The sequence below is a fragment of the Lithobates pipiens genome, unplaced genomic scaffold (genome assembly GCF_037356315.1).
Source record: "Lithobates pipiens isolate NorthernLeopardFrog02 unplaced genomic scaffold, aLitPip1_a1.2 Scaffold_25, whole genome shotgun sequence".
Taxonomy (NCBI): domain Eukaryota; kingdom Metazoa; phylum Chordata; class Amphibia; order Anura; family Ranidae; genus Lithobates; species Lithobates pipiens.
In genome coordinates this window covers 185,281,892-185,295,962 of record NW_027507787.1, presented here as the reverse complement: position 1 = coordinate 185,295,962, position 14,071 = coordinate 185,281,892, and the positions used below count along the sequence as shown (strand labels likewise).

Below are 14,071 nucleotides of genomic sequence, written 5' to 3'. Positions count from 1 at the left end.
CTTGCCGTGATAAAAGGAACTATTAATTCTGCTGTCTACCAAGAGATCCTGAAGGAGAATGTCCGACCATCTGTTCGTGTACTCAAGCTGAAACCAACTTGGGTTCTGCAGCAGGACAATGATCCTAAACACACCAGCAAGTCCACCACCGAATGGCTGAAGAAAAACAAAATGAAGACTTTGGAGTGGCCTAGCCAAAGTCCTGACCTGAATCCTATTGAGATGTTGTGGTATGACCTTAAAAAGGCCGTTCATGCTCGAAAACCCTCTAATGTAACTGAATTAGGACAATTCTGCAAAGATGAGTGGGCCAAAATTCCTCCAGGACGCTGTAAAAGCCTCATTGCACGTTATCGCAAACGCTTGGTTGCAGTTGTTGCTGCTAAGGGTGGCCCAACCAGTTATTAGGTTTAGGGGGCAATCACTTTTTCACACAGGGCCATGATGGTTTGGATTTTTTTTCACCTTTAATAATAAACACCTTCATTTACAAATTGCATTTTGTGTTTACTTGTGTTGTCCTTGACTATTGTTTAAATTGGTTTGATGTTCCGAAACACTTAAGTGTGACAAACATGCAAAGGAACAGGAAATGAGGAAGGGGGCAAACACTTTTTCACACCACTGTATATCTATATATATATATATTTATATATATTATTTTACTTAGCTCTTTAATTTATTGTTCATTTATGTAAATATTTTAGAAATTCTCCATGCATCTGCTTCTGATGAATGGATATAATTCCATGAAACGTGTTAAGCTTTTAGGTTCTATATTCAGATGTTTACAATGAGCTTTCAGATGCTACATTCAGATGTGTAGAACATGGATTCTTCATCTATTCTTACCAATGTTTAGATGGTTTCTGCCTATATTAATCGTGTTGGGTTCTATTTTATATGAGAATATGGATTGATGAATTTTGCATATTGCAAGCCCTGTACATTACCATGTTTGTTCACTTGTAAAATATAGGAACTTATTTGTTGTTATTCATTTTATACTTGCATGTGTGCCATGAGTATGTGCATTGTTACATGGAATAAATACATTGTTATCAGTACATAGTGTCCTCAAAAATTATGTATAAGAATGTGGACTGCCCCAACCTTGCCAAAACAATTTATATAGTATTCCTCACCTCTACTGTGAATTATTGTGCTTTATCATTCCTCATCAGGTTAGCGCAGTCCCCATTCTTATACATAATTTTCTAGCCCACACAAAGGTTTTTTTTTTTTACTGCAGCGTACCCAAAATTTACATTGTACATCTGTGCACCGGTATCTTTCTTTTTTTAGATATCTACATAGAGTCCTCGTTGCTTTCCTGCTGCATGCTTCATTTAAAATCCTAACCTTTCTCTTTTTGTATTTCCTGAAACCATGTTTATTAATTCAACATTACACTGTCTTTGTCTCTATCCCTTCCGGGTCCAGTAGTTCTGTCTATCGGCGCTCATGTCCTATGATCCTAAACCCCATATCCAGGTCATTACATATGTCTTCCCTTAAAGAGGTTGTCCACCTAAAAAAAAATATTAAAAGCCAGCAGCTACAAATACTGCAGCTGCTGACTTTTAATAAATGGACACTTACCTGTTCCAGGGTCCAGCGATGTCGGTAGCCGAAGCCGATCAATCGCTCGGCTCTCGGCAGCTGCCGCCGCCATCCTTGGTGAGGGAATCAGGAAGTGAAGCGGTGCGGCTTCACTTCCCGGTTCCCTACTGCTCATACGCGAGTCGCACTGCGCTTCTTAACTGGTCCTCGCTATCTCCTGGAACCTGTGTGTGTCTCAGCAGACAGCATGGGGGGACGGGAAGAGGCGTAGACTCTGGGTTCAAATACCTGTCTTAGACAGTTATCTGCACCCCCCTCCCCCTGAAAGGTGCCAAATGTGACAGCGGAGGGGAGGAGGGTTCTGAAAAGTGGAGGTTAAATTTTCGTGTGCTTTAACCTTTTGTCGTGGGACACCAGGGGGCTGAATTCTCCAATAAAAAGATCCCTGGTGTTCCAATTTATTAAATCATTGAACCCACACATGTGTGCTTCAATAGACTCACCTGGTGGGTAGTAGAACCCTTGCTTTCAAAAAAACGTGAGTTGGTCACCACTATCCCTCCACCTACTCTAATTTTGTGAGGAGTGTCAGCTCAAAATCCTCCCCTTTAGACTCCTGGATTTGACCCTGGACAACACTGTCATCTTGGGTGACTTCAGTTTGGTTCCCGATTCGGGAATGGACAGGCTGACGGCTGATGGTGCCGTATACACTGGGTTTGGGCAGAAACGTATGGTATGATAGACGTGTGGAGGTGGAGACATCCCCAGTCTCGAGCCTTCATGTGTCATTCCTCTTCCCACAAAACATTCTCCCACATAGACCTAATCTTCGCTGTCCTGCCTAGAATCACTGACGTTAAGATACTGCCTATGGGTATATAGGACCACGCACCGTTACTTTGAGCCTAAATCTTTCTGTCAACCCTTCAGTTAAATTGGCTTTCTAGATTTTGGGTCTCAGGTGGGGTGGTGGATGCACAGTTCCAGGAGGTACCCTGGTTTGGCTGATGCACTAACAGTGTGGGATGCCTTTATGGCATACATGAGGCGGCAATATCAGACCATCATTGCTAAGACTCGTAGAGAGAGGTGGCAGACTTGGTCAGGGCTGAGAGGGAGGCGAGTGCCCAGGAAGCTTTATACATTAGTACCTGTGATCCCCAACAGCAGGACCGACTACAATCTTTGACCAGAGAGGTGCTTCACCTTCCAACGTCTCTTACTCAGAAGAAGCTATTAGCTCAGTCTCAAAGTATTTTAGAACAGGGAGAGAGATCGGGGAGGTTGTTGGCTTGGCTTTCTAAGGAGCAGTCGGGGGGGATTTGTACCCCTTAAACCCTTGGACCTACTGGTGAACTTCTTTATGCCCCTGACAAGATAAATCTATGTTTTGTCTCATTCTATCAATCACTTTATAGTTCTAGGGCGACCTACAGGGTGGAAGAGTTGACATCTTACTTAGAAGATATAAATATTCCAGTTCTGACTTCGACCTACTGTAATAAATTGGATGAGCCCATCACGATGGATGAAATTCTGAAGGTACTTAAAGACACTGCAGTTTGGTAAGACTCCTGGACCTGACAGCATTCTGGTAGAATTTTACAAACAGTATGTTGAGGAACTAGCCCCCAGTCTACACACACTGCTAACTGAGTCATTGCGAACAGAGGCACTCCCAAATTCCATGGGAGAAGCGATAATAGTGGTGATCCTCAAGCCAGGGAAGGACCCTTTTTATGCTCCTCACATGGCCCTGTATCCCTATTGAGCGTGGATGCAAAGCTGCTATCCAAGGTCCCTGCTAAAAGACTTAACACAGTCATAACTGCATTGATTCACTCAGATCAGAAATGTTTTATACCGGGACGGGGGACAGACATCAACATTAGAAGGCTCTTTACTCATATTCTATGGCACAACCTGGCTCGGCGGGAGTGGTGGTCTCCCTGGACATGGAGAAGGCCTTTGATTCCGTGGAGTGGGGGTACCTCTGGGAAGTCCTCTCCAAATTTGGATTTGGTCCTAGGTTTAAGTCCTGGCTATGAATGCTATATGCTAACCCATGAGCGAGAATCCACACTAATGGTAATCTATCAGGCTCTTTCTCTCTAGGGCGTGGGAATGCGACAGGGGTGTCTCCTATCCCCAGGACTATTCACCCTGGTTTAGACTCTCTTGCCGCCATCCTTATGAGAGCAGACTGGGGGGGGGGGGGGTATCGTGGTGAGTCCAACAGAGGAAAGTTGTCTCAGTCATCTCTCCACTCCGGGCTGGCCCTATTTTTTTTTTTTTCAAAAATCATTTTTATTGAGTTTTCAAAGGCATACAAATTGCCCACGCAGGGGCCAAACATTACCCACGCAGGGGCAAGCCTCCAAATGCGGCAACCGGCCACATAAGGACACATTCTCATAACATACAGTCGGTTCCTGATGCAGCAACAGGCCGGGCTGGCCCTATTTGATCAATTCGGCCATTACTCTGGTATTCGTATAAATTGGGACAAGTCCATACTGTTCCCACTGCACCCCTCGGTCCCTCACATTGACACACATACACCCATCCAGTGGGTGGATGAATTCATCTATCTGGGGATTAGGGTGAGCGGCAAAACGGATGAATATACGGAGAAAAATATACAGCCCCTTAAGACACAACTTACTGCCAAATGCGCTGCTTGGCACACTCGCCCACTGACACCAGTAGGCAGGATCAATTTACTAAAAATGATATACCTACCCATATTTTTATACTTGTTGCGGAATACTCTATTGCATATCCCTAGCATCGGTGCTCAACCTGTGACCCTCTAGCTGTTGCAGAACTACAAATCCCATCATGCCTCCACCTTTGGGAGTCATGCTTGTAACTCTCAGCGGCTTGCAATGCCTCATGGGACTTGTAGTTTCGTAACAGCTGGAGGGTCACAGGTTGAGCACCCATGCCCTAAAGCCTTCTTTAGACAGCGGGAGGGAATACTGGTTTCCTTCGTCTGGGCTGGGAGACCCCCCAGGGTGACAAAGTGCATACTGTACCTTCCCTTATCAAGTGGTGGTCTGGCGCTCCCAAATTTCCAACTATACTATTGGGTGCGGTGGTGGTTCTACCAGCCCAGACAGAATGCAGCTGTCATGTTTCGGGGAGTGAAGGCCCACCCCTCAACGGCCTCCATGAAAACCACAATAAGGGTTTGGCAGGATGCTAAGGTGATATATAGGAAACCTTCTCATGTATCCCCACACACACACAACCCTTTGGGGAAATCCCTTGCTACCTCACCTGGACACTGCCCCAGACCCTTTACTGTGGGCTAAGAAGGGGATCACTACTTTGAAACAATTGATCATGAATGGTAGACTCATGCCTTTTCAGGAGTTAAGGCACTTATACGCAAGACCTGGATCCTTTAAGTATAGATATTGGCAGTTGAGGCATGCCTTTGGGGCACAGTTTGTAGAACCTGGTCCTTGAGTCAGATTCCATTGAGCGCCTTCTAACCTCTAGTGTGATGGGAAAACCTTTATCCTCCCTATATTTATATATCTGACGGTGTCCTATGATACTAAACCTACCTACCTACGACTGTACCGTTGGACCCTCTGGTTCTACTATTAAGTCACTTAGAGGAGGTAGAGGGAGGCAGATACATTAAGCTTTGCATAATCTTCCCCCTGTTCTATGCCAGAAGGAAAAAAACTTCTAAGATGGAAATCGGTGGAGCCTCCTACTCCTGACTCATGGCAACAATCGGTTAAAGTAGTGTCCTTGGTCAGAATCAAATCTAAGACCCCAGCAATGTAAGGCAAGAGTGCCAATTACCTAATCATTGTGCCATCCTTTGATCTCTTTGCCTACCACATGTTAATGTTTAGCTGCTGCCCATATGAGGGGCTAGTGAGTGGAAAATGGGGGTGTCTCTCTACATGCAGGTGTTTTCAAATTGGCAAGCTCGTATATTTTAAGAACCTGGCTGACAATTCCATTGTGCCATGCCAAAAATATAATAATATTAATAACATATTTCACACAATTGCATTAAATATAGAGTGGGTTACCTTAAAAGTGATGTTTGCATCAAACTGCATTTCACTCTTACAGCCCGTAATTCCTCCATTATAAATAACCTGACCTTTTTCCTTTACAGAGGCCTCAGGGATCTTGAAGAGACGAAATGTAGCAGAGACAAACTTGTAGTCACCTAAAACATAGACATAAGACAGAATAGGTCATGCAATAAAATGAAAAGTTCTCACATATTTTTCATATCATAGAAAAGCTTTTGTTCCTGAAAGGCAACAGGGGTTTGGTCGCAGTAAGCTGGCTGTAGGTAAATGAGGGAAACCAGAAAAACAGACATGGCCAATCCTTCCTACTTCTCAATTAGAAGAGGGAAGGAGCCCTGTTCAAATTGGTGCGTTTTGGCATGTGATTTGACATGTCAATCGCATGCCAAAATCGGCAGCAATTGCTGGCAATGGCACCATCCTAATCGGTGCGACGCGCACCAATTTCCAAAAGTAGTTTCTGTACTACTTTTGGCAATTTTGGGATGCAATTTCTATTGACATCTGTGCAGAAACTCACACAGATGTCTCCAAAATCTTCCCCGAAATCGGGACTGACAGTTCAGCTGAACTCACACAATTTCATTCCCGTACTCAGTGTGAACCTAGGCAGAAGTTGATAAACACATGTGTACCATGGTTTGTTGGTAGCGCCCAGTGGCAGCCCATTCATTAGGGGTGCCCAGGCACTGCCCCCTCTCTCCACACCACCCCTGTATGCAATGGATAAATTCATGCATAGAATGAATCTATCCACGGCTGCTGCAGCCACCCCCTCATCTTGAATGTTGCAAATAGTTTCCACCAGCCACCACCTCGTGCACCAGTGCCGCCACCAACAGTAGAATTAGCTGCTTACCAGCTTCAGATGATTGCTCATTACAAGGGATCATTCAATGCCTTTGGCATAAACCCTGCCCAGTCCTTTCTCCTGGTTATACGGTTCTCCTGTGCTTGTGGTGTCACTTACTGGATTGGAAAAATGGTACACCCAAAAGATAACAGGGTCCGCATGGTGTAAAATCTTTAAAACATTTATTGTAGTAAAAATTATGAACTCACATCAAGGTAAAATTGTAAACACCTAAATTTTGGTGTGCCGGCCAGCGCACAGCCGACCAAACCCATCCTTCGAGGACATGAGGGTAATGGTGAGGTCAGTACATTACTATATATGTTTCTTCCTGTGGCTAATATTCTCCCTCCTGTGGTCAGGATGCAAATTACTTATGCGTTAATGATGGGTGTAACTTTGCCCCTCTGTTGATTATTCATTAATATTAAAGACAGGTGTATGCAGTGCTTCCCTATATGTCCTGCTCCTTGGGATGATATGCGTGCGAGAGAGATTGACTTTCACCCGCGGCCATCCCCTAATGCCGACTCCCTGTGGTTTTATGTGACAGAAAGCTTTTTTGCTGGCATTTAATGGAAGTGCCTTGTATGCAAGTGTGATTCTTCCTATTTATCATATTAAATACATGCCAGCAGAGAGCACTAGATATTTCCTGTTTTATTTGCATATATTGGGATACTTACATAGTTACATAGTTAGTAAGGTTGAATAAAGACACCAGTCCATCCAGTTCAACCTGAGTGAGTGTCTACAATTGTCCCTATCCCTGTACATTGCACACTCACATAGGTCCCTACCCTCAAGGAGCCCACAATCCAAGGTCCCCATTCATATACTAGGGTCAATTTTGGACAGAAGCCAATTAACCTACCTGCATGTCTTTGGAGTGTGGGAGGAAATCGGAGTACCCGGAGGAAACCCACGCAGGCACAAGGAGAACATGCAAACTCCAGGCAGGTAGTGTTGTGGTTGGGATACTGATGATCTTATGCTACAATCTCCTGTATATGAGCTGATGTGGTGATCCATGTGCTTTGCACTTTGAATAGGTTTATCGCTACTCTCCAGGATTTTGCCCGTAAGGGAAAGCCTTTTTGAACCTTTATTGACTCAGGGGTCCTATCATTGAGGTGAGCGGCAAAGAGTGTCTTCTGGTGGAGATCACACTTCTGGCACTGATTTTCAGTCTTCATTGATGAACATTGTCACTTTTTGGAATCCTGATTTCTTTATGAACTTTAATGAACTTTTTATGTTTTTTCTTTTCCAATAACTATATCTCTAGTATTGATTTATTGGATGAGAAGATGTATTAATTGTGATATTTAGCACTGCACTATTCTTTGTTCTAGTTTATATGATTACTATTTATATATCCTAAAATTTTACCATAGCCATCACTACTCATGTGTGTCACAATTGGTGACATATCTCTGCCAGAATTCAGACTTCCACCCAAATGCCACCACCATTAAAAAATCAGATGGCAGTTTAGAACTGCCCTGTGGGGGCTTCCATAATGTAAAATAAACAAACATACTGCTGAGGGGTCCAGCTGATAGTGATGCTGATGCTATGGGCCAGAGTATTAGATAACTCTTTGAGAAACACAAAAAGCTGGCAGTTCATTCAACCCAATGGTACCTGTAACGGATCCTGTTCCACACTCTGCTTGAGTGCTTCCGTCAGTACACTGCTTCCTCCAATCTGTACCTTCAGATATCAGATTTTACAGCCGAATATTGTAACCAAGAACCAGGTGAAACAAGCTCAGTTACACAGCTTGAACATGGAACTGTTTATTGAAACACACCAAACAAACCTTGGATTCAGGGTGGGGGTAATCTGTCCAATCAGCAATAAGGAACACAAAATACATTTCTCACAAGGCAGACACAAACAATAGAACAATGGAGTACAGCCCCACCCCAAACGACCCAGCAAACAGTTCACAACAGTATGAAACTATATATATATCTATATATATATTTATGGTGTAGAGCCCTCTGACCGATACGGATAAGGATGACAGACAAGGATAACATAAACTCGCTTACTTGAAATGGACCTGAAAGTGTGACTTGGTCTAACGTACGGTATACCAAAATAAGGGGGCATACCTTAAAATGAAATAAATATGAAATGGGTGAAATGAGTACTCATATGAGGAGTGTGCTAGAGTAAAGGCCTGATAAAAGGGGCGGGTGGGCGGGTATCGCGCACTGGAACCGACGAGGAAGGATGGGCGAACGGCTGCTTATATACCACCGGGCTCCACCCATAATTTCAGGCCACCATACTGGCCTTTCTATTTATGGTGTAGAGCCCTCTGACCGATACGGATAAGGATGACAGACAAGGATAACATAAACTCGCTTACTTGAAATGGACCTGAAAGTGTGCCTTGGTCTAACGTACGGTATACCAAAATAAGGGGGCAAAACACTCAGGTAGGGGAAGCATTTTATTGAACACAGACTGTTACTGGGTAAGCTTGACAAAGGCCTGGGCCATCTCAATCTGCGGATTGGGTACGTAACGTGCAAAACAGGAGGACTTCCATCTACCCAACTTTTTAATAACATGGACCGGGACCCCTTGGCGGGAGGCCGTTGAAGCTGCCCCGATGCGAAACGAATGTCCTGAGTAGTGCGCAGGATTGAGGTGAAGGATGCCCAGGAGTATCCTGACATGCTCCATGAACTGGGCTGCGTTGAGAGGTTTTGAGTGAAAGGGTAGAAGTGGGCCAGTCCCTGGTTGATCGGCCAAAAGGGTCAACAAGCGGGAGAGGACAGTAACCGGACACCAGCGGTTGTAGGTCTTATAGAAATGTATGTCCGTCCCTGGGCCAAGCTGCTGTGTCTTGGAAACCGCTAAGTGCAAGATGAAGTGGTCCTCGAACCTGACTAGATGGTGCTTGCACAGCATACGTGCCGAGGGGCTACTGCAGGTAAACTCGCCTGGCCGCAGGAAGCCGTAGAAGGCCAGATGTATGGCTGCTTGCAGGACGACACTGACATGGAGACCGAAAAGGTGAAGAGGCCAAAATGTCTGACATGTCCCTGAACACTTCGCCTGTGATAGGCAGCCGTTTGACGCTGGAAACTGGCCGACGTTTCTGAATGCCGCGCATGAGAGCCCGGACGGCGTGAAAGGTAAATAAGGAGGGCTTGGTAGGGTCCTGGAGGGACGTGAAGTGTTGTACCCCGGCCAAGTACAAGCGGATTGTGTTGAAGGATAATGCCAAGTCCGAATGGCAGTAGGAAAGGAAGGCAAGGACTTGTTTGACCCGGGAGGACTCTGTATTGTGAGATGATGTGAAGCGACTAAAGGCCCTCCAGGCCGACTGATAGGCCTTGCGGGTATTGTCTGAGAGGGAGTGATCGATGAGTTGCGTTGCTGCTGACAAGTGTGGGGCTAATCCAAGATCAGTTGAGACCAGTCCGGGATAGCTGCTGATGTTGGTTCGGCTCCGGGTACCTGATCAAAAAATGAAACAAAGTTAAAGCGGGAGAGAGCATCCGCCGCCTGATTAAATTTGCCGGGAACAAAGGAACAATGAAGGTTGAACTGAAACAATAATGAGAGCTGGGTCAGTCGCCGCAGGAAGGACATAATCTGTAGAGACCTGGACCTGCCTTTATTAACAATCTCCGCAGTGGCCAGGTTATCTGTAGAAAAGACCACCGTCTGGCCCGACCAGCTGCGGCCCCAGGTGTGTGCAGCAGCTACAATGGGATATAGCTCAAACAGGGAGGACGTCTCAGTGAAGCCAGGAATAGCCAGTATCTGTGGAGGCCAGGGGGCTGCGAGCCAGAGGTTGCCAAAGATCGCCGCAAAGCCCGTGGAGGCCGCCGCGTCGGTCACCACCCGAGGTGAAAGGGCGGACACGGAGGGGACGAACAGGGACACTCCGTTCCAAGAAGATAAGAATTCCTCCCACATGGCTAGGTCTGCCATAGCCGCGGAATCCAGGCTGAGTACTTGCTCCGGGTCCTGAGAGTGGGATAACAAGGCTAACAGGCGTGACACGAACGAGCGCCCCTGGGGGATGATGCGCATAGCAAAATTAAGCATACCAAGAAGGGACTGAAGTTGTCTCTTGGTACAAGTTCTGGCATGAGTGAAGTCCCTCAGGACCGTCCTGATGCGGGTCAGTTTATCCGGGGGAAGGCTGGCCTGCATAGTGTTGGTGTCTAGGCTGACCCCGAGGAAGGTGATAGCCTGCGACGGACCCTCCACCTTGTGCTCGGCGATGGGGACATTAAGATTATTGAAGACTACCCTCAACTTACCCAGATCTCGTGGAGGAGAGCCGGGTGGCTCTATCAGCAGGAAGTCATCCAGATAATGAATGACTTCCTGACACTGGGCTACATGTAACAAGATCCAAGCAAGAGCCTGCGCGAAGGTGTCGAAGAGCCAAGGACTACTTTTGGACCCGAACGTGAGTTTAGTGGCAAAGTAGTACCGCTGCCTCCACTTGATTCCATGCCAGCACCAGAGGGACGGATGGATGGGAAGAAGTTTAAAAGCGTTTGAGATGTCGGCCTTGGAAAGCCAGGTACCTGTGCCTGTTTTAAGAATGGCCTGGATGGCCATGTCTACTGATGCATATTTAAGGGAGAATTCCTCAGAGGGAATAAGAGAATTGAGGCTGGGAACCGTGGAGGAATGAGGCGCTGACAAATCATAAACCAATCTGAGTTTATTAGAGAACTTGCCCTTGACAAGCCCAATAGGGCTGACTCGCCAGGTGCTGAAAGGGGGCTGTTCAAAAGGGCCGATGACAAAGTCCTGATCTAGCTCAGATTGCAGCAGTTGGTCGATGGCTTGTTCATCCGTGGCTGCTGACCGTAGGTTCTGGCATTCATGCGTGAAGTGAGGGAGAGAGACAAGTCCAGTGTGAAAACCTTCTGTGAAGCCCTGGACGAGGAAGGTGGACAGTGAGGGGGTAGGGTGACTGGAAAGGTAGACACTAAGCCATGCGACATTGAGCCGGCTCAGTCAGGACCTTTTGAGCTGCTTGACCTCACACATGAGCCGGGGGTGAGCTCTATGGCACTGGGTGCACACATGGAGCAGCCTACACTGACTGAAGTTACACGACCCGCTGTTGTAGTTATTGCAGATCGGAGCACCGCCCATGGTCTTAACTGGGCGCCCTAGCTTATCGGTCTGTGGCGGGCGAGCTGGTGCTTGCAGGCCCTGAGCGGTACCCGAGGTAGATGGACCGTCGAAGGGAGAGGCTGCCACTGAGGTAGCGCACCAGGCCGCAGTATGTGTTGCTGACTGGCATATTGCACACAGAGGGGACCGTAGCCCCGCGAAGTGGCGGCAAAACAGTTCGGTGTCCATGGTGCTCCAGTCCGTAGGGGTCTGGAACTGGGAGAGCCTGGCAGCTGCTCTAGCGGAGAAGGAGCGGTGATAGTCATAGAATGAAAACCCGCCGTACTTGTACCCCAGGTCAACTACCACATGGAGGTACCGATCTAGCTCATCCCTTCTGCCAGGGGAGGCTGAGCAAATGATGTCCCTCATCATGCCGAAGGCCAGGGAAAACTCGGTGATAGAGAGTTTCCTGTCTAGTCTGGGATCCTTGGCCTTGAGGACCACTGATACGTCCCCCCAAGTATACGCCTTATTCTCTGCCAGCTCGTGAATCGAGATCAGAAGAGAAGCCAAATTGACGTCCTTGCCCTCTAATATGTCTTTTCTGATGTTTGCTGACACCAAATGAGATGGGTACACTATTGGTGCACCTCCGGAGATACCTGCGGGAAGACTAACAACTGGCTGGGATGCTGTCACTGGCGGAGAAACAGAGGGGTGGGTCTCGAGGAGGGCCACTCGGCCCTGTAGATCAGACATCGAGGTTGTGAGGGACGACACCAGGGTGTGGAGCTGCGAGATAGAGGAGGCGATGGAGCCCAATGAGGCCTGCTGAGCCGAAGCCTCCACCACCGCGGGGGGAGGAAACAGGAGCCGGAAAAGCTCTGCCTTTCTGGCTGTTGCTGGAAAGGGGACGCCCCTGCGTCTCAGCTCGGCTGTCAGCCTGGGAATGGTCCATGCTCTGAAGGCCCTTTGACTGCCATTTTCTGAAACGGATGGGGACAATGGAGCCGTGAGGTCCTCGCTGTCAGCCTGGGACATGGTAACAGAACGTGGGTCTGATGAGGCTACGCCCTCTGATCCGGGTTTTCTCCTAATACGGACCTACAAGGGGTGACATGGATTATAACTGGTTGGAGACTCCTACAGAAATACCTGTTTTAAGGAAGGATGCTTTGCTGAAGGGCGTTTTCCCCCTAGATGATTTATGCTTACCGAAGGAGGCACCGTCCGACCAGGTGCAGGCTGGACCTACTGAACTCGACTGACCTGAGGAGATGAAGGTGAAGTTTTTTGTTTGAGACTCGCACCTGATGAAGGCTAGCTAACAGTGGAGGTGAGACTTCAGACATGAGATGAAAATGACACCAATGAAAGAAACAGATGAAATTTCTCTTCTCTTCCCCCCTACCCCCTTTATTATATATATATTTTCCCCCCTCTTCTTTTTTTTTTTTTTTTTTTTTTTTCGTGAAATGAGGCTGACGAGCAAGGGCCCCCCGATAGGAATCCAACATTGAAGAATCAACTGGACTAGAAGCGGGAAGCGATACGTGACCGTGAAATGAGTAAATCTGCCATGACAGAGATCCGAATCGCCATGCCACAGACTTGCGACCGAGCACGAAACGGAAACTGGAGCATGTACTGAAATGAGGCCAATCCTGGGGCACGCCGGGACGAATTGGATCGTAAATGTGATTTATTCGTACCGGAACGTGATAGGTGAAATGAAATGAAACCCATGACAAAGACTGGAATCAGAAGACGAGCCCATATACCTAACAGATGAATCCTGTCTTTGGAGCATGTACTGAAATGAGGCATAGCAGCTGGGCACACCGGGACGAATCGGTGCATCCAATAAATGCAACAAGATTCGAATCGGAGCGTAATAAGTGACAGAAATGATATCCCATGACAGAGACAGGAATCAACGACTGGACTGATGGTAGCAACAAAGAATCCGTCTCTGGCGCATGTACTGAAATGAGGCGTAGCAGCTGGGCACACCAGAATGAATCGGTGCATAACAATATGCGACAGGATTCGAATTGGAGTGTAATAAGTGACAGAAATGATGTCCCATGACAGAGACAGGATTCAAGGACTGATCTGTAGGTTTATAAGAGAATCCGTCTCTGGAGCATGTACCGAAATGAGGCGTAGCAGCTGGGCGCACCAGGACGAATCGGTGCATAGAGGAATGCGACAAGACTCGATTTGGAGCGTAATAAGTGACAGAAATGGTATGCCATGACAAAGACAAGAATCGGGGACCGTGCGTGATCCTGCGAGTGATTCAGTCTCTGGAGCATGTACAGAAATGAGGCCGAACCCTGGGGCACTTCAAAGCGAATCGGTGCACCGGAGGTGCGACAGGATTCGCGCCGGAGCGCGACTAGTGACAGAAATGATTTTTGAAACAGTAGAAATGACTGGGACTGAAATGAATGAAACGAGATGAAAA

At 47.1% G+C, this 14,071-nt stretch overlaps 1 protein-coding gene across 1 annotated transcript in view; it reads right to left on the bottom strand.

The window, feature by feature from the left end:
• LOC143930728 (arsenite methyltransferase-like) overlaps positions 1-14,071 on the bottom strand; it is a 63,257-nt gene that overhangs the window by 17,453 nt on the left and 31,733 nt on the right. The window contains exon 9 of the mRNA XM_077455280.1: positions 5,625-5,767. Within this exon, the coding sequence (XP_077311406.1) occupies positions 5,625-5,767 (143 nt within the window). The remainder of the gene's footprint in view (positions 1-5,624; positions 5,768-14,071) is intronic.